Source organism: Neolamprologus brichardi, chromosome 3 (assembly GCF_056152115.1).
Source record: "Neolamprologus brichardi isolate AB-2024 chromosome 3, ASM5615211v1, whole genome shotgun sequence".
In the NCBI taxonomy this organism is placed as follows: Eukaryota; Metazoa; Chordata; class Actinopteri; order Cichliformes; family Cichlidae; genus Neolamprologus; species Neolamprologus brichardi.
Genome location: NC_142106.1, coordinates 13,068,314 through 13,096,068, shown reverse-complemented (window position 1 = coordinate 13,096,068; position 27,755 = coordinate 13,068,314). Strand labels below are relative to the sequence as shown.

The 27,755-nt window shown below is 39.8% G+C and overlaps 2 protein-coding genes and 1 long non-coding RNA gene across 3 annotated transcripts; 1 reads left to right on the top strand and 2 right to left on the bottom strand.

The window, feature by feature from the left end:
- Positions 1-655: 655 nt before the first annotated feature.
- On the bottom strand, positions 656-6,270 carry LOC118456064 (ICOS ligand-like). The gene is made up of 5 exons (XM_087838844.1): positions 6,138-6,270; positions 4,128-4,184; positions 3,265-3,345; positions 1,834-2,190; positions 656-1,595 (listed from the first exon to the last, which is right to left on the bottom strand). Exons 3-5 carry the CDS (start codon positions 3,332-3,334, stop codon positions 1,402-1,404), a joined length of 621 nt encoding a protein of 206 aa, XP_087694970.1. The 5' UTR covers positions 3,335-3,345; positions 4,128-4,184; positions 6,138-6,270; the 3' UTR covers positions 656-1,401.
- Positions 6,271-14,493: 8,223 nt separating this feature from the next.
- LOC148103547 (CXADR-like membrane protein) lies at positions 14,494-25,352 on the bottom strand. The gene is made up of 3 exons (XM_087838810.1): positions 25,098-25,352; positions 15,810-16,139; positions 14,494-15,571 (listed from the first exon to the last, which is right to left on the bottom strand). Exons 1-3 carry the CDS (start codon positions 25,237-25,239, stop codon positions 15,342-15,344), a joined length of 702 nt encoding a protein of 233 aa, XP_087694936.1. The 5' UTR covers positions 25,240-25,352; the 3' UTR covers positions 14,494-15,341.
- Positions 16,942-26,449, top strand: LOC148103546 (uncharacterized). The gene is made up of 3 exons (XR_015718594.1): positions 16,942-17,756; positions 18,340-18,447; positions 24,790-26,449. It is a non-coding gene; the product is annotated as an uncharacterized LOC148103546 (long non-coding RNA).
- Positions 26,450-27,755: the final 1,306 nt, after the last annotated feature.

The following is a 27,755-nucleotide window of genomic DNA, read 5'->3' as shown; positions in this document are numbered from 1 at the left end:
ACCTCTGATCACTGATGATGGAGGAGAAGAAAAACAAATCAGGCTGAATGTAAAACATTTGCTCTGCAGGACTGAGGTCTTTGTTATCACCACTGGGTGATGGCACTGGTGCCTCACAGCAACAAGGTCCTGGGTTTAAATCCAGCACAAATTTTACACAAAACACAACATGTTTGTCATGTAGATATGTTACAGGGCAAGTTTTAAAATTGTGTTTTGTGATTTTTTTTTGCAATGTCTTTGGTGTATAAATGCCTCGAGTCTTAATCTTAGGATATAACTCAAAACTTTATTTATAGCACTTCTCATACAGTAAGGAAGACACTCAAAATGATGTACACATTAGAAGCAGAAAACAATACACATACATCACCTTCACTACGCCCTCTCATCACCCCTCCATCCCCACTCCCACACCTAGAGATCAGCACTCACTTAGCATACAGAAACACAGGAGATGAAAAAGAAATGATAAATAACATAACAAGGCTACTAAGGACAGATTAAATATAATAAAAAGTGAAAAAACAAATGTGCAAAAAAGGAAATAAATGAATAGTAAATTAAAATAAAGAGACACAAAACCATAAAATGGAAAAAGAAACGTAAAAGATTTTTTAACATTCTAACATTTTAAAGTTTATCTATGGCTTCTATGGTCAACCAGCTGTTGAAGAATTGGGATGATATGGTCTCTAGTACGAGTAACCTAAACTTATCAGATGGTGTGGAGCTGTTACCATGCTGGGGTAATGAAATGTAAATCAAACATGTTCTGATATTAAACTACACAAATGAATTCACTTTCAGTCAAACAAGTCAGTCAGAGGGCTCTCCTGCTTGCTGCTCTTCCTCAGCCCCGCTTCCAGTCCCTGAATCAAAATACAAACTAAAGTCTGTCCACTCGTTGTTTAACTGTCCTATTTTTCATCTTTGAGATTGAAAATGAGAAAAAATGAAAGAAATGGGAAAGACAGCTGCTGTGTTTGTGTGTGCAGAGTTTCTACCAGAGCCAGACGTCGTCTACTCCTCAATGAAGTCGTCCACCAGTCCAACCACTGGGATCCAGCTGCTGCTCTCTAACTGGTCCACACAGCAGTTCAGACCTGACACATTCACTGTAAACACACTGGTTTATATTCTGTTTGTTCTCCTCATGAAGGAAACTTCATCTATCTATCTTTTTTCAATCAATTTATTTAATTGTACTGATAAATTGTAAACTCTGCTCTGAGAAGCTGGAACAGCAGCAGGAGACTCAGATCAGCTGGAAGCCCTCTGAGACAGTTCAAGGAGGCGAATCCTGAATCCTGACTCTGTTTTGTCTGTTGGACTGATGTCGATGTTTTGCACCAAACAAAAACAACATTTAAAAACTTGTGAAATTCATACTTTAACATTTCAAACAGGCTGCTGTTCAGCCTGGTGTGAACCCTGACTCTGTGGTTTAAGTTTCCTGTAGATTAAAAAAACACCAACAACAACAACAACAGCAACAATAACACCAACTGGAAGACCAACTTTCAGTCCAACAGATCCATCCTCCTTCCCTCCATCCTCCTTCCCTCCATCCTCTGTGTCTCCTCCTGTCTGACCTGCAGGTGAGAAACAGGTGTGAGGTGTCAGCTGTCAGGTAGGTGATGAGTGAAGAACAGAACAGAATCCATTTCCTCTTCAAACTGCTGTCAGACATTATCTACTGCACTCTGATCACATCACTCAGACCAGCTGCTTTCTACAAAGTCTCATCAACAACATCTTTAGAAACAAACATCAACAACCAGGAAGCAGCTTCACCTCTGATCACACACACACTCAACTCTACTCACTCACCTGGAGAAACATTTAAGCTGATGGTGGTGATGGGCTTAGTCTTCAGATGAGCTCTCTTCCTGCGGTTTGTTCCTCTCATGAAGACACGACACTCGTATGTTCCAGTGTCATTAATCGTCACATTGTTCAGAATCAGAGACACGTCTCCACCCTTCATCTGTCTGTCCTGCAGATCCACCCAGTTCTTAAAAGATGGATGCTGGTTTTCTGGATCAAACCGCTCATCCCGGTACAAGAGGACATAATCTAGGTCCAGGTCAGCTCTGCTCCACTCTACAACAACAATGATGTTGATGTTTGGAGCTCGACATGTCAGAGTGACGTTCTGTCCAGACTCAGCACTGATCGTTTTCTGGTCTGAAAGAGGAAACAACACAGAGCAGAGAGGTTAAAGGTCAAAGTTTAAACTGTTGACTGGTACAGCAGCCAATCAGAAAGATGATCAGAGACCACTGTGCTCTGGTTGATGATGGTTGAACCTCAAACCTGAGCCACAGTTCCCTCATTGCTCTTTTCAAGCAGCCGACTCACTCTGTGTTTACTAATTAGAGCCAAAAATAATTCACTTTAATCACATTTATAAGAGTGTAGGCAGAGAGTTGCTTACCATAACTAAACAAACTGATTAATTATATTTAAGACACATCCTTAATGCTAATATGTGTCCACTGTTTTCACCTGAGAGGAATTTTATCCACATTAGAGCTGCAAACTTCTGGGAATAACAAATCTGACTCAACAACTAGTGTGTGTCTACTGGAGCTGTGACTGTGTGGAAAATGATAAATGCACTTACAGTCATTATAAAATGCTGTCATAAACAATAACAACATTAATACTGTGTTGGCAGCACTTGTCCCTCGTTCAGGTTACACACAGAAGAAACCTGCAGCAGAACTCAGCTCAGCGGCTCAGCGAAGATCAGAGATCAAAGCTCTGATGAAAGCTTTCACCACACTGAGCATCATCTTCGTCATCTTCGTCCAGGGATGGACTCTGAGCTACAGGACTGCAAACACTGATCACTTTAAATGATTGACTCGTTATCTGATTACTATGAAGGTGGACAGCCTCTGACTTATTGTACAAACCTGTCTCTTATTTCTATCATCATCAAGATTATTGGTACTATTTTTGTTACCTTTTGGTCATTCTTTACAATTTTCACATAATATGTGTGTGAGATAAATACGGGAAAAGTCTGCTGTGTCATCATCCCATGAAACATCCCTGCTCAGCAACAACTATTCAGTACTTCCCTCTGTCCCTCCTCCTATCAGCAGACCAAAAGTGCTGCTGATACATGTGAATGTGGTGTGAATGAGCTTTATAATTATTTTGAATGTAATAATCTAAATTGTATATATATAAAGTGACAATGAAAGCAATTCAATTCCCAGCAGTAGACACAGTGATACCTGCTGGTCTCACCTGCAAATGCAGCCAGTGAAAAGCAGACGAGAAGAATCCAGCAGAATATCTCAGATTTCCCAGCATCCATCTCAGGTTGTCCTGCAGATCCCAAATTCAGAGTGTTACATATTTTAAAAGAGAAGCTGAGTCGACTGAAAATACACAAGAAGTTTGTGTTACCAAAGCTTCTGATATGATTCACAAACATAAACTAAGATTTACAAATGTGTACGTCCAACAGTGAATAGTGATTATTTACCCTCCAAAATGTTTATGTTCAGCAAATGTGTGAAGGAATTACCTGATATGGCAGGATATCACATGTTAGCTGAGAGCACATAACGCTAACAGTAGCAGAAATGTGGGCATCTCTGTGTCTCAGGTGATTTCTTCACACATTTAAGGTTCTGCACATCAGTTAAAAATAGAGTCACATATTTTTAGACATCTGTGCTCACAGGAAGCAAGAAAAATATCAGACTTGTGAAACTGAAAGTAAATTGTGTGTAAATTACGTAGACATTAGTAAAATGGTTTTTGCTTGTGGTCAAATTGCTTTGGATTTTGAAACACAGTGTAGATTGAAACACGCATTTATGAGTCAGAAGTTACACATCTGAGGTAAAGTCTGTAGTGAGTTCAGCACACCCAGAATATCCTATACTTACCCCAACACTGTTGTTCAGAATAAGCAGTCACACAAAGCTCAGTTTGTTAAGTTTACCAGGGTTTACTGAGTAAGTAAAGTTAAAATATATGTTGTGTATTTTATATAAAATCAGCAGCGTGAGAGAAAAAGCTAAACTACAGTATTCTTGATGTCCAATCTGATTAAGTTACCGTGGTGATTTACCCCAGCAGTACAGAGACCCTGAAGTTACCTGGATCAGATGAAATCCTGGTTGGTAGCACAGCCTCAGGACTCACTGCTCCTCCTGCTGGATGGTGATCAGGTGGAGATTGTAAAAAGACGTATTTTAACATGTCAATTAGTGCTGTAATCAGACTGCCTTTGCAAAGTGAGAACTATGGATCAGATTCTTACAATGAAATAATTTAATGCATGTTGTTCTTTTGTTTGTTTCTTTAAATGGGAAATAATTTGGTTAGCACATAGTTGTTAGCACACAGACACAAATGGCTTCTTAACACACACACACACACACTACCAGTAGCGGTCCTAGCCTGTTTGGCGCCCTGGGCGAACACCCCCTCTGGCGCCCCTCCTCCTCACACACACGAAGAGAGAGACAGAGTATGCATTGTATGCAAACGGCTACTAAACAGACATCATAATTCGTCATACAATGAGAACAGGACAAATCAACAATTGACACTGACTAATTAATATTATATTATTGTAAATATCGTTTGGAGTTTAGTCTGTTACTGTTACTATTTTTACCATTTCTTCTTGGAGGAACTGTAACCCACATTATTTCCTTAGGGATTAAGAAAGTATCCTGATTCTTAATGTTTTAGGATACATGACCTGCCATTATCCAATCACACATCTGCTTACCTGTGTCTTTTGCTCGTTTCTCCTTGTAGGAGTCATAATTAAATTATTGAATTTTAATGATCACTCGGTTTTCATTTGTTTGGTTGCTATGGTGATGTGTAACGGGAGTCACGTGGGTGCTAGCTGCGACATTAAGAGGGCGTTGTCAGTCTGTCTTTCACTGGTTTGCTTTTGACAGAGAGGAGGGCTGGGTAGCCGTAGTTTTTGTTGACCGCAGCACAACGAGTTTCCCCTTGTTGCATTAGAGCCTGTGATGTTTTAAGAGTTTGAATCGCGAGCCGATCACATTGCTCTGTAAACTTTTCAAGCATTTAATAAACAAGCAAGCAATTCCACCTCTCGCATTATTGCGTAAAGTTGAGAGGCAAATAGACAGGCTCAGTCCCCGGCCTCTAGCGACTGTGGAAGTCGCTACACTCCTCCTCTTCTTTTCTCATTTAAAAAATGAGAAAAGAAGTTTAAAAACGGGTTGTGTGTGAGACTTTAGATCAACAAAATATAAAATATACATTTTAAATTGTTATTGATCCCTTTACTCCTGCTCCTAAAGTGTATATTTATTTTCTTACTCTTCTTATATTTATTGTTTATTGTTTATTGTTTACTTGCACTGCTGTAACTGGAGCCTCGTCGTCTCTCTATATACTGGACTGTATGCAGCGGAGATGACAATAAAGTTTATTTTGACTTCAGCAGCGAGCAGGCGCACCGAGGGCTCTCGCGCTCACTTTTCGCGTATAGAATTTTGAAAAAACATCGGTGCAAATTATAAGTCTGCATCATGATGTCTGGTGTTTTCGTGTTTGTTGGTTTGTTTGTAATTTGTTTTATTTTGCGAGTTGGTCATTTTTGCTGCTCCAGCCAGCCAGAGCATCCCCCGCCGCCCCGCCCTCTCCTCCCTGCGCCGCAAGCAGCAGTCGCACCTCGCAAACGGAGGGAGCTCTTACTCCCAGCAAATGGGCGATAGAAAACCAATGCCATTCCCAATATGCGCTGGCATGATGTCGGGGCAGCATGAGAACGAGCCGCGATGCCGCCCCGGGCAACCGCCCGTATCTAAAACCGCTACTGCACACTACTATCACCATTTATGTCGTCATTCAGATTGAAAGTGTGCACACGTGTAATGAAAACAAAATCCATTAAATCGTTTTTGTCATCTCCAATCTTTTCCTTGTGCAGTAATACAAGGAACGATTTGCTGTCAGCTCATTTTAATCTGAATTGTTTGAAAGCATAGTGATGACATCCTGTCTGATGACACTTTGTTTACAGGCAGCGTTTTAATCACTATTTTAAAGACTGCTGTGACGCTGTGTATGAATGTAACAGCTCAGTGCTGTCTGACAGCATTAGCATTGTTAGTTACCTTAAACAGGCTGAATCCACCGCTGCACTGTGAGGATAAGGGCTCTGTGCCGCTCTACTGTCACTTCTTATTCTTCATATGTCACAGCTGAAGACTTTACAAGTGTGAATAACACTCCATGTGCAGGAACAACAGCCTGTACTCTGCAGCGCAACAAGACACTAGAGCGTATAGTAAGTAACTCTGGTGACGCGCTCTCACATTCCTCCGTCATTCCTCCGTTTCCAATGACTCAGCAGAACCAATAAAAGGAAAGTAAACTGCAAATACAAAAGAAGTAAGTAAATTTTAATTGCAAACATAAAAATATGATCCCTAATTTGATTTTGAATCACTTTACTTATTTTTAAAACTACATTAAAAACATTTCGAAAATCCTGAAAAAATCTGAATTGTACTTTTTTGAATGGAGTTTTTATTGAGTTATTGTTTTCACCCCCCTCCCACGCACAGACAGAAAGCTGCTGCAGGAATCTTGTGTTTTTCAGCCCAAAGACGGAGTGTAAACATGAAAGTAAACATTGATTTCACCATGGAAACTGCAATCACGCTACTCTTGCAAAACCCTGCATGCAAGCTCATACAGCAAGAGAGAAAACACACACGCGCGCACACCCACCCACACACACACAGGGACAGAAAACAGTAGTGATGGGTCGTTCGCGAACGAAATGGCTCTTAGAGCCGACTCTTTGAAGTGAACGACGCGAGCCGGCTCCTTATTGGGAGCCGTGAGGTTTTGTTTTTTTTTCCTTTCTCTCACCCTCTCTCTCGCCCTTTTTTCCGCTAAACTCTGCATGCGCGGCCTGTACTTTGCGCTGGGCAGAGGGGGGAGGGGCGTTACAAACTTCGTACAAACGTACAAACTTACAAACTTCAAAACATGTACAAACTCCTAAGCATGTACAAACTCCAAAACGCGTAAAAACTCAGACGCACTTACAAAAGACAACAGAAGTGCTACTCGCAGTAGCACAGGAACAGAGCCAGAGAGAAAGAGAGCGAGGGACAACAACATCACATTAGAAAGGTATAGTAATCATCCACTATTTTCAGTTGCAGATTATAAAGGATTCAGAAATCATGCAGGCCCATATGACAGAGAATGTGCATCTTCTTTTTGTTTTAATATTTTAATTTATATTTAATTGTGTTGTGGTTTGCAGTGTTTTGTGTTGTTTCACGTTAAATTTGTTTAAAAGGAAAAAGCTGAAAATTTAAATAGTTAAAAGTTTAAAATGCAAATAGTTGTTTTTTGTATTATATGATTTATTTATTACATTTTATGTGGAGTGAATAAATAAAAGTATATTTACAGTGGCCCTTAGAGACAAAGCACGTACAAACTTCAAAACACGTACAAACTCCTAAGCACGTACAAACTCCAAAACGCGTAAAAACTCAGACGCACTTACAAAAGACAACAGAAGTGCTCCAGGATGCTAGGGCGCAGTGTTGAGCTTTTGTTACCTAGTGGCTACACAAGCCAGGAAGTATCAACAACTGGATTTGGTGTGTGGTAGTAACAGGTAAATGATTTTTTTTTAATTATTTGAATAAATATGAGTGCTTGTCTATAAATACACAAACAATACACACATGCTTTCAATTGTGTAATTTAAGTTATCCAGGTAGCTCTGTTTTGGAAGTTCAGTTAACGCTAGAAATGTGTTTTGGAGTTTGTATATGCTTTGTCTCTAGGGTCCATATATAAATAAAACCACCTTTTTTACATTAGTAATTCCTTTTCTGCATAATTTTATATTATTTATTATATATTGATTAAATAATTAAAGCAACAAAACAACCTGAAGAGCCGGTTCGGAGCCGAAAGAGCCGGATCTCTAAAAAGAGCCGGAAATCCCATCACTAGAAAACAGCAGGCCACAGGACATGTACAGACATGCCTGAGCCTCCTTTGGTAATAATCAGGTACCAATACAAGTTGGTATTGATGTTTATAACATGTTTATGCCAGAAGTCTGAGGTTTAGGTGAGGATACATTCAATTCAATTCAATCATTTGTATTATATAACGACAATTTCTAGTACCGGCTGACCCCAGATCAAACACATGAGAATAATGCAAAACATGTAAAAATATGAGGCTTTTTATTTGAAAGCAGTCCTCCACATTTTTTCAATGTGAGGTTGTTTCAAACTGTAGACACAGATCTGTCTGTTTAAATGCTGAATAAGAAGAAGCTCTGTGACAAACTGCAAACAAAATGCAGTAATTTTCACATAGTTTCCAGCTGCCAATCAGAGGCAACAAATCACTCAAACATGTTTTAATATCAAACTAAACAGAGAAAATTCACTCACTCAAACGATCATCAGGGTGGAGTCCACAGTTGTGCTGCAGCAGCAGTGCTCACACCTGAACATAGTCCATGTTCTCAGCCAAGCTCCTTCTTCCTGCCTTCCTCAGCTCCTCTTCCTGGCTCTGCTCTCCTCTTCCTGAATGAAAGTGAGAGGACAGACTGCAGGTTTCTCATCTTTGCTCAGAAATCCAGGAAACACAGCTGTTACGGCCCTAGCAGGGCCTGCTCCTGAAGGTGCCTGTGTGGGCGTGTCCCACCACCTCTTCTGCCTGAGGTGCCACCTTTCCCTTTACACAGCTGACTCACATCAGTAATTAAAAGTATTTAAGCCCAGGGAAAGGTGAGGTCTGGGTCAGAGTGCCATTAGTGTGTTTGCAGCTAGTGAGCTGCTCTTTTTTTTTTAACTTACGTTTTACTTTATTGACCAACTCTTGAGTTTTGTTTGTTTCTTTAAATGGTGATAGCGGCTTGTCCGTCTCTTTTAGTTGAGCTACTTTAATAAAACTATTTAATTTAACCCCTTTGCCTCCTTGACTCCTTTTCCTGCCCCAGACACTTTTTGTTACTTCCCCCTCACCGCCTAGACCCCTCAGGGGAACGTAACAACAGCAAACAGGCTTTAACTGTGAGATTTACAGAATCCAGACGGTTCTTTAAACTCTGGCGACCTTTACAGTGAACAATGGTTTGTTTTTGTTTGTTTGTTTGTTTTTTCACCACAGTCCTCTCAAATTCAAACTCTAAGCTTAATTCCTTGAGTCAGTAAAGTCAGTCAGTAAAAGTCAGTAAAAATCCATAAATAAAAACGGGTTAAACAAAATTCAGCTACTAAATAAAGTTGAAGCAAATCTTATTACAAATCTGTAATAAATTATTTGTAGACATTTTGTTGTTTGCAGCAACATCCTGATGTTTGCTGCTGTAACTGTTCTCTGTGAGTACTGTAAAAACAACTTCTATAATTAATGTGAATTATTTTTGTGTTGTTGATACTTGTGAGGTTATGTCAGTGACAGGACTGCACTGTCTGCACCGATGTCCTCTGTGTGTGTTTCAGACAGGGGAGACGTCACTTATGGATGACATCATCATCTAACACAAGATAACAGTCGAAGACTACAGAGGTACAGCTGTTGATCTTTTAATACAAAGATGAAAAATCTGTTAATCAGAATTGAACTTTTCCTTTATTATGAACAGGAAGTGAGAAAGGAAAATAAGTTAAAACAAACAAACTCAAGTTCAAAGTGTGAGAGTAGAAAAAAAGTGCACACACATCCTCATTCCAGTAAAATGAGGATGTGAGCTTATCCACAGCTGGGTCAGTGGGGCAGATAAACACAGACCAGACCTCCCTCTCCCAGGCCGCCTCCTCCAGCCTTTCCAAGGGAACAGGCGTTTCCAGCCAGCTGAGACATATAATCTCTTCAGTGACTCCTCCTCTTTCTCCATCAGGGTTCAGAGTGAGTGCAGCAGTATTTAGATTTCACTCCAAGCCAAGTTCGTCTCTGCAGATGCTGTGTGATCTGATACTTGTCATGTACTGTTCATGCAGCAGCAGAAAATGTTTCCAAAGTTCAATATTTATGTGATCCAAACACAGAAAGTTATAACTGTGATGCGTTCACTGACATGTCCTCGTTCTTTCACTTTGCTGTATATAAACAGAAAAGAGAGAGCCTCTGCTCAGCCCAGCAGTCGTCTACCAGTCCAACAACTGGAATCCAGCTGCTGCTCTCTAACTGGTTCTCACATTCACTGTAAACACACTGGTTTAGATTCTGTTTGTTCTCCTCACAAAGGAGATGGAGAGATATTTTCTTTCTTTAATAAAGAAGCAGAAGAAGAAGATGGTGCCATTAAAATTTAGTTTATCTTTCATACTTAAAAGAAAATTCTTCACCAGGCTTTTCAGAATAAAAACGTGAACAATGGTAAACGATGGTGTGTTTTTGTTTTTCACAACAATCCTCTCAAATTCAAACTCTAAGCTCAATTCCTTGATTCAGGCCAAGCAGAAGCCATGTTTGTCTTTGGCTTTTCTGCTAGTGTAGAGAAATTAAACTAGTGTTTGACAGAAAGATTCAGGAAATCATTGTTAAAAATCCATGAGTAAAAAAGGGTTAAACAAAGTTCAGCTACTAGATAAAGTTGAAGCAAATCTTATTACAAATCTGTAATAAATTATTTGTAGACATTTTGTTGTTTGCAGCAACATGTTTGCTCTGTGAGTACTGTAAAAATAAACTTCTATAATTACGTTGATTCTGTTCATCTGGACGTAGCGTTTTCAGTGGGAGAAACGTTTCGTCACTCATCCGAGTGACTTCTTCAGTCTCAGCTGACTGCAGGTTCCCCCAATCTTATAAACAGGACATTTGCATAATGACTGAAACTAGAATCACTGAAGGAACAAAGGGAGGCCAGTTCCTTCATCATAATTATGCAAATTCTCATGACCATTGATCAGTCATTGTGCGTGTGTGTCAAATCACTACCGATTGGCATACAGACATGATGAAGTGGATCCAGTGAAGTTGAGAACCTTTTTATATTCCCGACATTCTGCTCTGAAAAGGAAGAAGATGACTCACATAAACCAGAATCTGTTGAAAATTTAACTTTTTAGAGAATTCAATCAGAAACAGGATCATATGGATAAGTTCAGAGTTACAACACAGATCACAGAGGAGTTTTGTGGAAGCATGATCCTGTTGCTTCTGCAGAAGGGAGAAGTAACAGAGTGCTGGTGGTGTAGTGCAGTGGGGGATATTTTAATGGCACATTTTGGACCCCATACTGAGGATTGTTTAAACACCACAGCCTGCTTGAAGTATTCTAACTGACTGTGTGCATCACTTTATAACCACAGTGTCATCTGGAGGCTGATTCCAGCTGGATAAAGCGCCATGTCAAAAAATCAAATCAACTCAAACAAATTTCTTGAACATAACAATGAGTTCACAGAAATACTCCAATGGCCTCCACAGTCACCAGATCTCAGTCCAACAGGTGGTTTTAACAAGAGATTCACATCATTGAAAAATCTGCAGCATCTGTGTGATGCAATCATTTTAATATGGACCAGAATCTGTGAGGAATGTTTCCAGTAGCTTGTTGAATCAGTGCCATGAAGAATTTAAATATCTCAGAAGCCAAAAAGGGGCCCAACATGGGACTAGCAAGGTATACCTAATAAAGTGGCCGCCGAATATATGCACTGTGTGTAAATGGAAAGAGGCATCAGTCACTGCATGATAACAGCCAGCAGGTGGCAGCAGTGCAGCATTAGTTTTCCCAGTGTGAATTTTTCATGTGACCTTTGACCTTTAATGTTACAGTAGAACAAACAGACTGTAAGTTTCCTTCTGAGACCCGAGCTTCTGGTAAGGATGTACTTTACATATCTGGAAGCTGGAAGTATGTCTCAGGTCCTAAAATGCATCTGGAGAACAGCTGATAGAGGATGCACAGGTTAAACAGCTGTGGCCACAGCTGGAATATAGAAACCGCAGAGGACTCCTTCTTTAACAGCTCGCCCTCTTTATTCAGTTTATTTCAGTTCTTTAAGATGATCATGTGTGATATGTGATGTCTGTCACATTATCACCATTTTGAAAAGCAGCCTGGCATGATGGTGCGCCAACACCTGGAAAGCAGACAGATGTGTAACTACAGATCTTCCTTATTGAACTTTTGCATAAGGTTGATTTGAATTTCAATCTGCAGGAGAATTTGAAACCTTATTTTTTGCATAAAGTCAGCAAACTTTTTAAATGTTTTTATTATAAGATGATGCACAATGACTTTATGTCCCATGACCTTTGACATAAAAGTTATCTAGATGGTTTCTGAGTGCTTGTATTTGTTTATCGTGCACATTTACTGTAAACATTCATGCTTTGTAGGAGGGTTTATATAAAATTGAAAGCATGTGACAGCATGCTTTATGAGCATAGTTTGGACAGAGGAGGACATTTTTGACCTCAAGAGTTGCAGACTTGGTTTAGTCTGATGTTTTATTATAAGAGGACATCATGGAGCATGTGCGGAATGATTAGAGAAGTGAAATCATGGACTGGTGTGACACTAAAACAAGCATCTCACAAATTTGAACCAGGACACCCTGGTGAGAAGTGGCTACTGGACAAGAAGACATTGGTGTGCAAGAGATGAAAACAGGGTGTTGTTGGGATGAAAATGAAAATAGGTAATGCTAGGGAATGTTGGAATGCTACTACACAAGTAACCCCAGCAGAAGGAGGTACGTGGATAGGATGAGGGACCGATGGAGTCTTTGATACCAACATCCACACTGATGGTGAAACAACCAGTAGCTCAGTGTTCCAACATTCGAAAGAAGGAACTGCTCGCACAGCTAGAGATTGACGAGGTACAACACAAATGCTACGGCAAGGGGAGCCAGGACGCCCGAGATTGGGTACAAAGCCCCAAGTGCGATAGAAGGAGGATCGTTGAGTGCGAGAGGAACTGAGCTTGAAACCTGGATCCACTGTAGCCGGTTACCAAGACTACATGAAGTACCCTCAGAAGATCTACTAGATGATGTGAATGCAGCACGGACGATACCTACCACCACCAATAAACACATCTGAGGTTTTTACAGTAAAAAATAACTTTTCCCCAGTAGGTTTTTATGTTGTTGTTTTTTTTAGATCAGTTGTGTTAATAAAGAATGTTAATAAAAAAAATAGTTTGCTAAAAAAAATAATGATAACAAAGAAGGTAAAGTACAGTTTGAAAGCTTTAAAAGTAAAGTTAAAGAGAAATGTTAGACCAGTGGGAACCATGTGCAGTCTAGGTAACAACAGAAGCAGATCAGGTTAGTATTGTGTAACAGAGTGTGAGACTTGTGTTTGTAAATGAACCGCCTCATGTTGTGTAGCTTTTCTGCATTGTATGTTTATTTATCATATAAGCTAAACAGTTCACCGTTTTTATTTAAGTGAAATGTTTAATTATGAGTGTTAAAGAAAACAATAAAGTTTTTTATATAAAGTAGGCAGTAAGTATATTTCATGTATTTTAACCATATATACGATACATATGCAGTTGTTACATTCTGTAATATGTGTAAAGAAATGACTTGGATTTTGCTACCCTGAGAAGATTTCTCTAGATCAGCTGTTGCCTCAACTCCTCCCTCTGCTGGTGACAGCTGAGTTATGAACAGAAAAATCTTGTCTTCACAACTTAATTGCACCAAACTGTTTGTGCGTGAGTACATCTAAAAACTAACATCTGCTTTGTCGCATGACAGCAGAGGTTTGGTGACGGGAGACCTGTGTCCTCTCTGTGAGCAGCCAACAGCACTCAGCTGTCGTATGAAATTAATAAGATTTTGATATAAAACTCACCTGCACAGGTAAACCCCACGAAGGACAAAGACTCAAAAGTCCAAGGTTCCCGAGAGTGAAAAAGAAAACAGCACAGGTCATACAGATGTCAGAGTGCGCCTTGAGAGATGGTGCTTTTGCACCACCTATGGCAGTTTCTGCCATAGGTGGTGCAGGTTGTTGCTGTCCTGTCAGAGCAAGAAGGTTCTAGGTTCAAATGCTGCTGGGCTTCTTTTTTTCTGTGTGGAGTTTGTACTCAGCTACTCTGGAGTGGAAGATTCTAGGTCGTGTATGTGAGGGAGATGAAGTGCCCAGAATAAGCTGCTTTATGAATGTGCAGTTAATTAAAAGCACTTTGAGTGGTTTGTAGCACAGTATGAATGTAAATACATGACCTGCCTGTCTATTGATGTGTGTAGTTTGTGCTCACAGGTACAATGTAACAAAATCTACATCCCACCTTATACTAATAGCACCACACTGATGCATTGTAGACAGCATAAAACATGGAAGCCTGCATTCTCTCTGAAGGCCACCAGATGGCGATAGTTGGGAAAAAAACTCACTTTAAAAGCAGAAGCAAAGATGATTTCACACAAACTCACTTTTGACTGATTCCAGCTCAGATTATTCAGCTTCATTTCAGATTTACTCATGAAGCAACAGGAAGCAACATTCAGGTTAAGAAACTTTATTTACAGAACAAAAACAGGCTGTACAGGTGAGAAAGGGCCTTGATGCATGTTCAATCATCCAGGTAAGTAAATCTCCGAAAGTTGACTCTGTTCACCTGGACGTGGTGTTTTCAGTGGGAGAAACGTTTCGTCACTCATCCAAGTGACTGCAGGTTTCCCCAACCTTATAAACAGGACATTTACAAGCTACGTCCAGACGAACAGAACCAACGTTTTGGGATTCAGGTTAGAAAATATTTTTTATAAAAGAAAAATCATCTATACAAAAACTCACTCATTTTTTCATCAATAATAACATAAAACAATAAAATCTGTACCAGGAATAATTTTAAAAGTGTATAAATAATCAGAAATAAATAAAAGCTCCGTGTAATTTAATATATACAAATATATATTATAGATGTCTCGTCTATTTACAGAAACGGTCTGAGGCTTCAGCTCAGCAGCAGCAGAGGTCACGAGCTAACAGCTACACACACAGTAGAAACAGGACACGTCTGAAATTCAAGCAAACTAAAGAAAAAGAAGGAAATGTACGACATTAGTTCAATCTTCTTTTGGAATGAATCCATCTTTAAAGTTGTTCAACACAACATGATGAAATCGTTCACAAAGACGCTGAACAACAAATCCAGGATGTCCTCGTCTGTCTCTGCTCTGAGAAGCTGGAACAGCAGCAGGAGACTCAGATCAGCTGGAAGCCCTCTGAGACAGTTCAAGGAGGCGAATCCTGAATCCTGACTCTGTTTTGTCTGTTGGACTGATGTCGATGTTTTGCACCAAACAAAAATAACATTTAAAAACTTGTGAAAATCTTATTTTAACATTTCAAACAGGCTGCTGTTCAGCTGGAGGCTCGTATGAACCCTGCTTCTGTGGTTTAAGTTTCCTGTACATTAAAAAAACACCACCAACAACAGCAGCAACAACAATAAAGCCAACTGGAAGACCAACTTTCTGTCCAAAAGATCCATCTTTCTTCCCTCCTGCTTCCTTCCCTCCATCCTCCTTCCCTCCATCCTCCTTCCTTCCATCCTCTGTGTGTCCTCCTGTCTGAGCTGCAGGTGAGAAACAGGTGTGAGGTGTCAGCTGTCAGGTAGGTGATGAGTGAAGAACAGAACAGAATCCATTTCCTCTTCAAACTGCTGTCAGACATTATCTACTGCACTCTGATCACATCACTCAGACCAGCTGCTTTCTACAAAGTCTCATCAACAACATCTTTAGAAACAAACATCAACAACCAGGAAGCAGCTTCACCTCTGATCACACACACACTCAACTCTACTCACTCACCTGGAGGATCAACTCTCAGGCTGATGATGCTGATGAGCTTCCATTTTTCATCCAAGCGGACACGACACTCGTATGTTCCAGTGTCAGCAGTCGTCACATTGTTCAGAATCAAAGACACATCTCCATCCTTCATCTGACTGTCCTGCAGATCGACTCGGTTCTTAAACGAGTGATGCTGGTTGTCTCGAACAATGTGCCCATCCCGGTAAAAAAGAACACATTCATCTCCCAGGTCAGCTCGGCTCCACTCTGCAAGATCATTGATGGTGCTTGGAGCTCGACACGTCAGAGTGACGTTCTGTCCAGACTCAGCTGTGATGTTTTTCTGGTCTGAAAGAGGAAACAAAACAAAGCAGAGAGGTTAAAGGTCAAAGTATCAGAGAACTATGAACCTGACTATCACACCCGGTAGAATCTGTCACAATACAGCAGAGTAAAAACAGGCTGTAAACAAACTCCTAAAAGTCTGCTTTAACATTAAAGTGTGAAACACAAAGTGCAAACAAAACAGCTTCATGTTAGATTTTTCATGTATTTCACAAAAAAGTCATCAGCTTTTTGCAAACACACTTTTGAACAGTTATTTACAGTTTTTTTATTCTGTTTGGAATTCAAATAGATCCTCTGTAATAAATATGTTCTTATGTTCAACAATGTGTATCAATAAAATTATGTTAGCTGAATTTTTTCCCTTCCATCCATTTAACCATTCATTTTTTTCTGCTTATCCCATTCAGCTGTTCTCTATGAGTGGATTTGCTTAATCCACGTGGGTAAAGACACAAATTTACCCACGTTCTGTTTGTATATTCTGTTGTTTTAATGCCGTTTGACCGGATATTACAGAATTAGAGAATTAAAGTTTTATCAGTGTTTTTACAGTGGAGCTGAAGTTAAACTGGATAAATGCGTTCAGTTCAACAGCTCTGTGTAAATGTTCAGACAAATCTCACATCTTTTACTGTTAACATGCATTTATACAGATGTTACCACATACACAACTGTATGTAGTAAATATTGTAAACAAATACATTTATACATGAATAACTAGCCCACAAAAACTGACGGTTCAACACGGCACCAGATCGCGTGTCGGTGTATCACGTGACTTAGAACGCATCCGGATCCCTCCGCTGACAAGTTCTCCTCCGCCGTCGTCGTTTGACGCGATGTTCAGCACATTATCGGTATAAAGAATATAACTCAGAAAGTCCATCTGTGGTGTCCGGACGACTTTGAAGGAGTACCTGCAGATAAACTCTGCTTAATTCTGGATTTGGACCTTTTTGTTTTGTCGCGGTTGCTTCTGGACGTCGTTGAGCGCGGTTTCCTCCGTCTCCGGATTATTCGACGATAAAATGTTTGTTTTTGTGTGTGATCCGTCACAAAGCAGCTGTGTGTGTTTGTCAAAGCAGCTACAAACTGTTTGGAGTGAACATGGAGCGGAGACAGAGACGGAGAGGAATAAGGAGCTTGTGTTTGAGGCCTGGATACGACTACAGGAAAACTGCAAATATGGCGACTGTACACTGGAGTGTAGCCAGCGTGTCTCTGCGGGTGGACGTGCTGTCTGCACTGTGGGTAGCTGACCAGACCTAACCGACATCATATTAACGGTGTTAAATCCATCACAGTGATTTCTTTTAGAGGGTCTACAAGACTTTGGACGAAATCTTTAAACCACCGAGCTCGCCGTGGATTTTCAGTCGGACCAGGAGCGACGAGGGCGGGGGGAGAGAGCTGAAGGAAGGAAGAGCGGAGGCAGAAGCGGGCGTGTCGATCTGCTGCGCGGCCAGGCTAAACCTCCAGCTCCCGGTGTTTTCCTCACAAACACCACATCCATTACAATAACGTGAAACGATTGGATCTCTGATCGGACAATTCCATCAAGAAATGCAGCGTGAACATTTAAAGAGAAAAGTGGTGAAGACGGGAAACATGACTCTGGTAAGGTTGTTTCAGTGACACGATTACTGATAAATACACACGGCTGCTGACTTTATAAAAAGTTATTGTAACAGTTCAATCTTACCTGCGGTCGTAAATAAGAGAAGAAAGGCAAAGATTATCCCGCAAATCAAGACAGATTGTCCTGCATCCATAGCGCTGTGAAACCAGATTATAGAGACTGTCCACAGTCGCTGCTGTGTTACTTTTTCTTAAATGTATCCTTTTTTTGACCCGCCCACCTGCTGCTCTCTACACCAATGACGGAAGTCAGTCAGTCAGTTACTGACTTCAAACATATTTGACAACTATTCAGTCTCGAAATGTTTTCTAAAAGTAGATAATCTCAGACAGAGAATAAAATCAGATTATCTTTAAGAAGTTTTTACTTATGTGTATTTTCAGTTATTGGTCACAGTGGACTTTTTATACACTACACTCATGTTTTCTGGTCTTCTGTGTTTGTGTAGCATCTTTTAAGTAACAGGGTTTAATTCAAGTGTTTTAAGAAAATAAAATGGCACTACAGTGTTATATATCTTTAAAATAATTCCTTACCACCTCTATTTTTTTGTACCCATAGAAAACCACACACTCCAAGGACAGAGCATTTACTTGGTGTCAGTGACAGAAATGTAAAACAGCTTAAATGAGTGAGGATGACGATGAAGGAAACATCTGTGTCTGCTCTGTAAGTAGAATCTCTGTTTGATTTTTAAATCCTGCTTCACAGTGCAGGCCTCAGGGTATTTACCTTTGCCTTAACACTTGTATTCAGAATAAGCAGGAGCGCGATGCCGGATAGCAGCTCGCTAAGTCAGCCCAGGATTTCCAAGCATGTTCACATAGCAGATGGCATGTTGGCAGCATCTAACCAATCACAAACATGGGTAAGAGTACTGTGTCGGTGGAGACACACTTTAATGTAGTGTAAAAATATGAGCTTTAAGCACTTTGGTCAGTAAAATTGTTTGGAGCCAACAGAAAAAAAAAAAAAAATCAAGGAATAAAGTTGCATTTCAGGGGGAAGTAAACTGTTCCACAGTGTTGGTGCTGGGGTTTGGAAAGATCCCTCTTTGTTTTCAAACGACCTGTGGAATAGTCAGGAGACCACTATCAGTGGATCTAAGGAAGAAGCTCAATGAGTGTGGGGGCCTCTCCTCATAAGGACATAAAAGTAAGAGTCAGGATCTTAAACTGATATCTGTACCCAACTGGAAGCCAGTGCAAGGATGCACGCTTTTTCTTCAAAGAGCAGCAGCTCCACATCCTTCCACAGGAGCTCCACATCCTTCCAGCGAGCCCTGTAATCATCACTACACCAATATGTTATCTGGCGTATCTGTGCAGCACGAAAATATTCTTTTAAATTAGGAAGCGACATTCCTCCTTTCTCCTTAGTAAGCTGTAAAGTAGTGTATCGTACCCATTGCCGCTTGCCTTCCCAGACAAATCTAGATATATACTTATCCCATTCTGAGAATTGGGTTTGAGGTATGCTTATCGGAAGAGAGAGGAATAAATATAGCAATCGTGGTAAGATATTCATCTTTATCACATTTATCCTGTCACTAAATCCTAACGAATATGTATTCCATCTTTCCATATCCTGCCTTATCCTGTTATTTATATGTCCATAGTTACTTTGATATAGTTTGGCATAGTTTTTGGTTATATTTATGCCTAAATATTTAAGGGTTTTTGCCTCCCACTTTATTTCCCATTCCTTAAGATTTTGAGTTGGTGTACAATTAAACATTAGAACTTGAGTTTTAAGTATATTTACTTTGTAGCCAGAAAGGGTACCAAATTTTCCTAACATTTCTGTAAGCTGCATAAAAGAGTTTGTGGGGTTTTCGAGGGCTATCAACACGTCATCAGCAAACAGACTAATTACATGCTCTTGATTATTGATTTCTATTCCTGTTATTAGGGAGTCTTGTCTAATCATTTGTGCCAATGGCTCAATATACAAGGCAAATAAGGTTGGACTTAAACAACAACCCTGTCTAGTTCCTCTCTCTAGTTGAAATGTTTTTGTCAATGAGCCGTTAACTTTTAGTCTTGCAGTCGGTTTGTCATAGAGAGATTTAATACATTGGATTGATTTTGTAGTGAACCCGAACTTTGCCATGGTTAGGTACAGGAAGTCCCAGCTGACTCGATCGAAGGCTTTTTCTGCGTCTAAACGTATCAATGCAGCCGGTATCTTGTCTTTATGTATTTGGTGTATGATGTGTAGGGTCCTTCTAATATTGTCTTGTGCCTGTCTGTTTTTGACAAAACCTGCTTGGTCCTCATCTATCAGGTCTGGTATAAACGACTGGAGCCTATTTGATAGGATTGTAGTATAGATTTTATAATCAACATTTAACACTGATATAGGCCTGTAATTTTGGCAGTATTCTCTTTGTTTTTGTGGTTTTGGCAGCACCGTGATAATTGCCTCTCTCCAAGAGGGGGGAATCACATGTTTAGTGTGAGTCCAATTAAGAGTCTGGTGGAGTAAGGGTATCAATTCTTTTCCACATTTCTTGTACCATTCGGCAGGAAACCCATCACTGCCTGGTGCCTTGTTTGTTCGTAATTTTCCAATCGCTTTCTGAATCTCCTCTAAAGTTATTGGTGCTGTCATGCGATCATTTTGTATTGTTCCAATAGAGGGCAGATCTAAGGAGTCTAAAAATGTTTTAATATCATTTAGGCCATTATTAGTAGGTGCATTTTGTAAATACAGGTCCTTATAATAATCGGTAAAGATACTTTCTAGCTCTTCTAGGTTATGTGTCATTTGTTCTGTCTTAGAATTATACAATTTATTGACTGTTGTTTCTGCCTGTTGTTTTTGTAAACGTCTTGCCAATAGCCGTGCAGCTTTAGGGCCTCATTCATAGTAGCTCTGTTTTACATACCTTGCTTTTACTTCCATTTCATATAAGAGTAAATTATTAATTTTCTTCTTAATATCTTTCATCTGTTGTTGTATCTTGACATCTACCTTGCGTTTGTGTTTATTCTCCAATTGTGACAATTCATCCACATATTCATTATATTGCTTCATTCTTTCTCTTTTAAGGTTACTTGATATTGCGATTAGTTTCCCACGTATAACTGCCTTCAAACAGTCCCATAGAATAATTGGATCGGTTTCACCATTGTCATTTTCTTCTAAATAGGTTTTGACATCTTTTTGTATTTGTTCTACCACAGATTTATTGTTTAATAGCCCCACATTTAGTCTCCATATTGTGTTTTTTGGTCTACCTTTAAGATAGATTTTTAAGTAGATAGCACTATGGTCCGACACATCTGCCACTCCAATCCAACAATCTGTTATTATATCTCTATTCCCTTTTTGCATAAAGAAGTAATCTATTCTTGAATATACATAATGTGTTGCTGAATAATGACTATAATTCCTCTGTAGCGGATGCAAAGCTCTCCAGACATCAAAATAGTTAATGTCTTCCAATGTATATCTTACTAATTTTGAAATTGAATTTTTATTTTTCTTCAGGCTGGTTGTGTCCAAGTCACTATCTAATATCACATTGAAATCTCCTCCACATATGCATATACCTTCTGCTTCTAGCACAAGAATATCAAAAATTAATTTAAAGAACTCCTTATTACTTTCAGGAGGGGCATACACATTCATCAATGTGACCATTGTTTGATTAATCACACCCTTCACAATGACATATCTACCTTCCTTATCCTTTATTTCTTTGTGGGATTGAAACTTAAGGGAATTAGTTATGAGAATTGCAACCCCTCTTTTCCTAGAGTTTGTATGGGAGCTGTAAAAGGTATTTTTGAACCCAAATTTCCTCAATTTTTCATGTTCTATTTTTGATAAATGAGTTTCTTGTAGGAAAGTTATCTGTGTCTTCTCCTTTTTCAGTTTACTCATAATCTTGGCTCTTTTAACTGGGTTGCAAATTCCATTAACATTTAAGGACATACACTTTATTTCTTCATGTGTAGTGAGCATTATCCTTTTGTGATCTACCGGCTATCTTTTGAGACCCCCACAGGCACCCCATTGAACCCTTGTTTAAACAAAACATTTTCATCAACAAGTTACAACTTAGTTTAACTATGTACAGATAAGAGGACTTCAATAAAGAGGTACCAGCCACCTTCCCCACCTGTTGTTCCTCTCTTTGTTTTTGGGGGGTATGTCTCTCATATTGAAAGGGCCCCCCTCCAGTAATGAGATATGACTCACGAAAGATTGTCACACTCACACTAGTCATTATTGTGTACTATCCATCCCTAGCCAACTTTGTGTTTCCATATAGTCCTACCAGACACACCTTGAATCCATCTTGTTGTTATACGTCTCCATATACGCCTCTCATGCATTGTTATCGTTATGCTGAAATTCTTGAAGTCTCTCTCGAGCTCGCCTGCTAGCCACCCCAGCATACGTGGGCCGGACCGGTTTCCATGTCGCTGCCCCGATTGACAGACGTCCCTCGGTGCTCTCTCTCTCCCGGATTTTTATCCCTTTTTCCACGTTGTATCCTCTCGCTTGCAGGTCGTTAGCAGCCTCCTCCGCGTTGCCATAAGTTTTCACTCCATTTGGCCAGTGGATTCGCATCTTGCTGAGAGGAGTCTGGAAACGGATGCCTTCTTTCTTTAATATCTTTTTGATATTCACGTATGCTTTACGTTCTTGCACCATTCTCGCAGAGTAGTCGTGGTCAAAATAAACCCTGCTTCCGTCCAGAGTGACTATTTCCTTTTCCCATGCCTTTTTAAGTATCATCTCTTTAGTTGTGAATTGTTGGAAATTGACAACGACTGACCTTGGGGGGAGACCCGCTGCCGGTTTCGGGGTTAATGCTCGGTGTGCGCGTTGAATCTGGAGGTTGATGTTAATATTAAGCTCCTCTCTGAGCCAGGCTTCCAGAAACTGGGCCAGCGATTCTTCCTTAGATTCGTCTCCCTCTTGTATTCTGTAGATCCGCAGATTGTTACGTCTGGATCGCAGTTCCAAGTCATCCAATTTGGTCATCATCGTTTTTTGTTCTCTCATTAGTTCTGTCAGGGTTTGATTGGCCTCGTGGCTCCACGTCTCTATTTCCTCCGTGCGCGTCAGCGCAGCTTCTAATTTCCCTTCTTGTTCTTTAAGTTCTGTAGTCATGCTCTTAAACTTCTGGTCAATATCTTCTTTGAATTTAGACAGTTCGTGTCTCATTTGGCCAGTAATTTCTTCTTTGAACGTCGTGAAGTCTGATTTCAATTCATTTTGGAGGGATTGAATTTGTTTGCTAATACAATCCAGCCCGTTTTGAAACGCGGCCATATTAGCTTCAGGTGCTAGCTTGTCCTCGTTGTTCGGATGTTTTATGTCTTTACCTTGGGTGTCCGTAGTTTATTTTATTCTTTGTTTTTGTTGTCCCTCCGCTCATCTTCCAAAGTTGTTTTGTCTCACGCTTCAATTCGTGTTTTAGCGGAGTTTATCTACTTGGCTTGCGGGAGCTCTGTACTTATGCGACCATACTGCTCTACCGTCACACCGGAAGTCCTCGATCAGTGTTTATTTACAGCTGCCAGAGGAGTGTAGGGTGTGGCACCAACATGACCGCACCTCTCCTGATCCTGCTTTACAGGCCAAATCACACCAATCTCTGCTTTTCCATGGCAACCCAGACTGTCAGTGGCAAATTATGTAAACTGTTTACACTGATTCACTGACACTGGATTAACTTTACTGTTATGACACAACATTCATTTGACAAATGGACTGTACTGTAAATGTCCAAGTCAGCAAAGCATAAGATTTAGTTTAAGCTTTTCTTTAATGATCAACAATTTGTTTCCCCCTCCCACACTTTCAAATTATTTACCCATCCATATGGAGGATACATGTCTGCACTTTGAAGCTTTCCTCCTGGCAGCAATGTAAGCTGAGCGATTCTCTACAAGAAACATGTTGATGTCACCAAACTGCAGCTCTGGGAGAGATGTCGCCACTTTTAGGGATTTAAATAAAGCTGCCGGGGAAGAATTTAGATCACAAGTTCCTAAAATACACAGTTTATCTTCATATCTTCATTTTTCCTCCACGGATAGATGATCCAGGAATTCTTGCCCAAGACTTCCTGGGTTCTACTGACTATTTTTAGCCCCTGCTCCACGCTGCACTCTTAACACTTCCCACTCTCACAACATTTGTGTTAAGTCCCACAGTATCCCAATGCTGGGCTGAGGTCTGAGGGACCGTCCATCACCTACTGAAGATCAAGGTCCTGGAAGGTTGATCTCAGTTTCGGACCCTAACTGGGTCCAGATTGAATAAATCAAATCTGACAATATACACAGTAAATCTCTCTCAGTCTCTTAAAGTTAGAATTTGTTATTTATTATGAACAGGAAGTGTCTCAGCATTACATGAATGAAAGTTACAAACCTCAAGTGCAAAGCATTACAGCAGTTGTGGAAAAAGTACACGCATACTAAGAGTGAAAGGAAGAGGAAAACTCCCAGCAGCTGCCTCCTCCTCTTTTGTCCTGTAAACTGAAGATGGAGGGCTTTCTTTTTATTTTGCAATTTGTTGAATGATTTTATTTTTCACGCTGTGGTTAAAATGTGTCAAACTGCAGACGCTGTGTATCAAGTAAAGCACAAGCAGAAAATGTGTCCAAAGTTCCAGATGTTCGTGATCCAAACACTTAGTCTGTTAAAATGAGTAACGAAACGTTTAAACTGATGTGAACACTAAATCAAGATTTAACTGGAGTTTGCTGCACATGTGTGAACAGCACATTTGGATCTTTGTTGTGATGAATTTATGTTGGAGAAAAGCTTCAGGAAAAAAGGAATTCCTGAGTTTTTATACAGCTGAAACATTTTAGAGAACTTTACTTTGAGATGAGCCTGTCCTAAAACACAAAAACCTGTATATTACTGTAACTGTGATATATGTTGACATTTCCTCATTCTTTTACTTTGCTGTATATATAAATTTGCGCTCTTTCCTGTCGTGCTTTGGTTCAGACCATCTCTTTCTTTTCTTCGTCAGGAGGATGATGAAGGGGAGGATCCTTCTTCTGTTTTTTAGAGATCACAACAGCAGCTGCAACAGCGAACACAAGTAGTAACAACACAAAAGCCACCAGTCCATCATATCTTCTGACTCCATCTCCATCATCTTTGGCTCCTCGTGGTCGAGCTGCAGGAGAGAAACGTGTGTGAGGTGTCAGCTGATCACATCACTCAGACCAGCTGCTTTCTACAAAGTCTCATCAACAACATCTTTAGAAACAAACATCAACAACCAGGAAGCAGCTTCACCTCTGATCACACACACACTCAACTCTGCTCACTCACCTGGAGGAACAACGACACTCAGGTAGACGATGCTGATGGATTTCCATGATCGTGTTTTTCTCACAAAGACACGACACTCGTATGTTCCAGCGTCATTAATCGTCACATTCTTCAGAATCAGAGACACGTCTCCATCCTTCATCTGTCTGTCCTGCAGATCCACCCGGTTCTTAAAAGATGGATGCTGGTCATCTGGAACAAACTGATCATCCCGGTACAAAAGCACATATTCTGGCTCCAGGTCAGCTCGGCTCCATTTTACACATATGTTGATGCTTGGAGCTCGACATGTCAGATTGACGTTCTGTCCAGACTCAGCTGTGATAGTTTTCTGATCTGAAAGAGGAAACAACACAGAGCAGAGAGGTTAAAATTGAAACCGTTCACTCCTACAGTCAGTGAAGAGCAGAGACCTCTGTCCTCTGATGATTTGTGGTCGAAGCTCAAACCTGACTGACTTCAGTGTGGGAGGAAACTATAAAACACCCAGCATTTTCAAAGGACAGCGCAAAAAAAAAAAAAGAAAAAAGGAAAGGGGGTGGGGGGGAGGGAGACTGTAACCCCTTTGCTATTGGTGGAAAAGTGTACCATGCAGACTAGTTTAAAAAAGGCAATCTGTGGGATTTGGTTGTTCAGGAAGACGGGAAAGTTTTGGGAGTGATGCCGGCGAGAGAGAGAGATTGATAGTGAGTTCTGCAGGTGGAGAACAGGAGGAGTGATACAGCTGCTGTCAGGCCTGCAGGTCTCTCCTCTGTCTTGTGCTGGACAAACTATGGCACAAATAATTTGTTATTTGTTTCCTATTGTGACACCTGATTGTTCGAGTAGTATTTTTAAATGGTTGTACAAAGAAAAAAGAAAAAAAAAAACACCTCAGGCATTGGCCGCATTTTAGGAAATTAGTTGTAAATAACTTTGTTTACAATATTTGTGCACAAGTTTTTATTTTTATATGTATTTATATATATATATATATATATATATATAATTTTTTATTACAATTTCTATTTGCATTTCTAGTTATGAAAATAATTTACTAAACATGTCTGATTTTTACACAAAAAAACTATAACTACTACTTAGGATTTTAAGGTTTTTTTTGTTGTGGTAATACAAAAAAGTAAATTCACACACATACGGTTATACTGAAAAGAGTGTTACCAAGCAAGGCAAACATCAAAAAGGTTTTATACTGTTTTATACTTATTGGGCTACATATTTATTATATAAGCTATACAGTACGTGCAATCAAAATTGATGATTTATGTTTAATTATGTGCACTAAAAATATAAAGTTAGACTATATTTATATAAAACGTGTGTTCTTACTGCATTTACCAAATGTAACACCTGTCTTTTTTATTTTTATTTTATAAACAGGCCTTTGCATTTGCCACCACACACACACACACACCACTGTGTCACACAGAGTATAAAGTATCTCCAGTTGCTGTAAAACTGCATTTCATTTGTGTCATTTTGTTTTTATTAGCCTGCGTCTGTGTAGCGAAACATATTTCCGACCCTGTAATCAATAATTTGCAGGTTTTTTTTCCTTTATCATAAGAGGCCAAGCTGCAGTATAGAAACTTGTCGTGTGTACATGTGTTTAAAGAAAGATTTGAGATTTATTGTCACCATGTTGTGAATTTACCTAAAAGTAGCCCAAAACATAAAAAAATGAAAAACTGTGACAAGCTCTTTCATACCTGAGGAAAAATCCAATAAGAAGAAAATAAAGGAGACACATAAAGAGAAGGTCCTTTGTCCACCCTCCATCCCGTGTGGACGGTATCTTATTTATCCTGTCTTTAATCTTGTTTGTCAATCCTTTTATTTATTTGGTAGTTTTAAATTTAAGACTTGTGACTTTTTGTTTTGATTTTTTTCCTTGGCAATAAAATATTTCTCTAAATACCTGCCTGTGTATCTGATATGTGTGCAGTATCATCTGCTACTCTTCGATCTTGCTCAATTGAATGCACTTGTGTGCATGTAAACTGCATTCCTGTAGTAACACAGGGAACAGCTGTATTAACATTAACGTTTCCAAATTATATGAACACGTTGCTTTACCGGACTGACACATTAATTCTATCGCGGACATAAAAGATCTGATCGCTTGATGTCAAAAAATAATATTAAATAGATACTTCCTCTTGGTGCTCAGCGCACATTAACTCAGAGACAACCGAGCGTATATCAGTGCACAGTTTAAGGAACGGTGCCCATGAAGTAAATGTAGGTTTCTCATTATCAGAACTGTGGAGAGGATGAATTAGGAATAATAAATCTTTACAGCTTGCGCGATACAACAAAACTGTTTTTGATGCAGGAGTTCAAACATGTTTAAGTCACGCCGCTTCATAGTGAAGCAACAGGACACTGCGATGCCTGCTGTAAAAGGCAGAACTGATGGTGATGATGAGCTTCTAGTAATACAGTTATAAACGTTTTTGTTTACAGCAGACTCTTCTTGTCACAACTTAATCATACAAACTGTAAATGTGTGTGAGTAGGGGAGACTGGGGATAGTTGTAACACTTCTCCAATCAGGGTAAATGTCAAATGATGTGATTCATCCTGTAAATGCCCAATTCAGTTCTTCTATCACATGTGAAAAATTATCTGCTTTGCAGTTAAACTCATCCAACTTAA

Bases quoted from the DNA above. Each gene is read 5' to 3' on its own strand.
- LOC148103547 (XM_087838810.1), bottom strand. From the start codon at position 25,239: ATGAAGGATGGAGACGTGTCTCTGATTCTGAAGAATGTGACGATTAAT. The intron at 16,140-25,097 runs GTGAGTGAGCAG...TTCCTCTTTCAG, and splicing joins GAGTGTCGTTGTTCCTCCAG to ACCAGAAAAACATCACAGCT. The intron at 15,572-15,809 runs GTGAGTGAGTAG...TCTCACCTGCAG, and splicing joins CCTGAGAGTTGATCCTCCAG to CTCAGACAGGAGGACACACA.
- LOC118456064 (XM_087838844.1), bottom strand. From the start codon at position 3,334: ATGGATGCTGGGAAATCTGAGATATTCTGCTGGATTCTTCTCGTCTGC. The intron at 2,191-3,264 runs GTGAGACCAGCA...TTCCTCTTTCAG, and splicing joins TTCACTGGCTGCATTTGCAG to ACCAGAAAACGATCAGTGCT. The intron at 1,596-1,833 runs GTGAGTGAGTAG...TCTCACCTGCAG, and splicing joins CAGCTTAAATGTTTCTCCAG to GTCAGACAGGAGGAGACACA.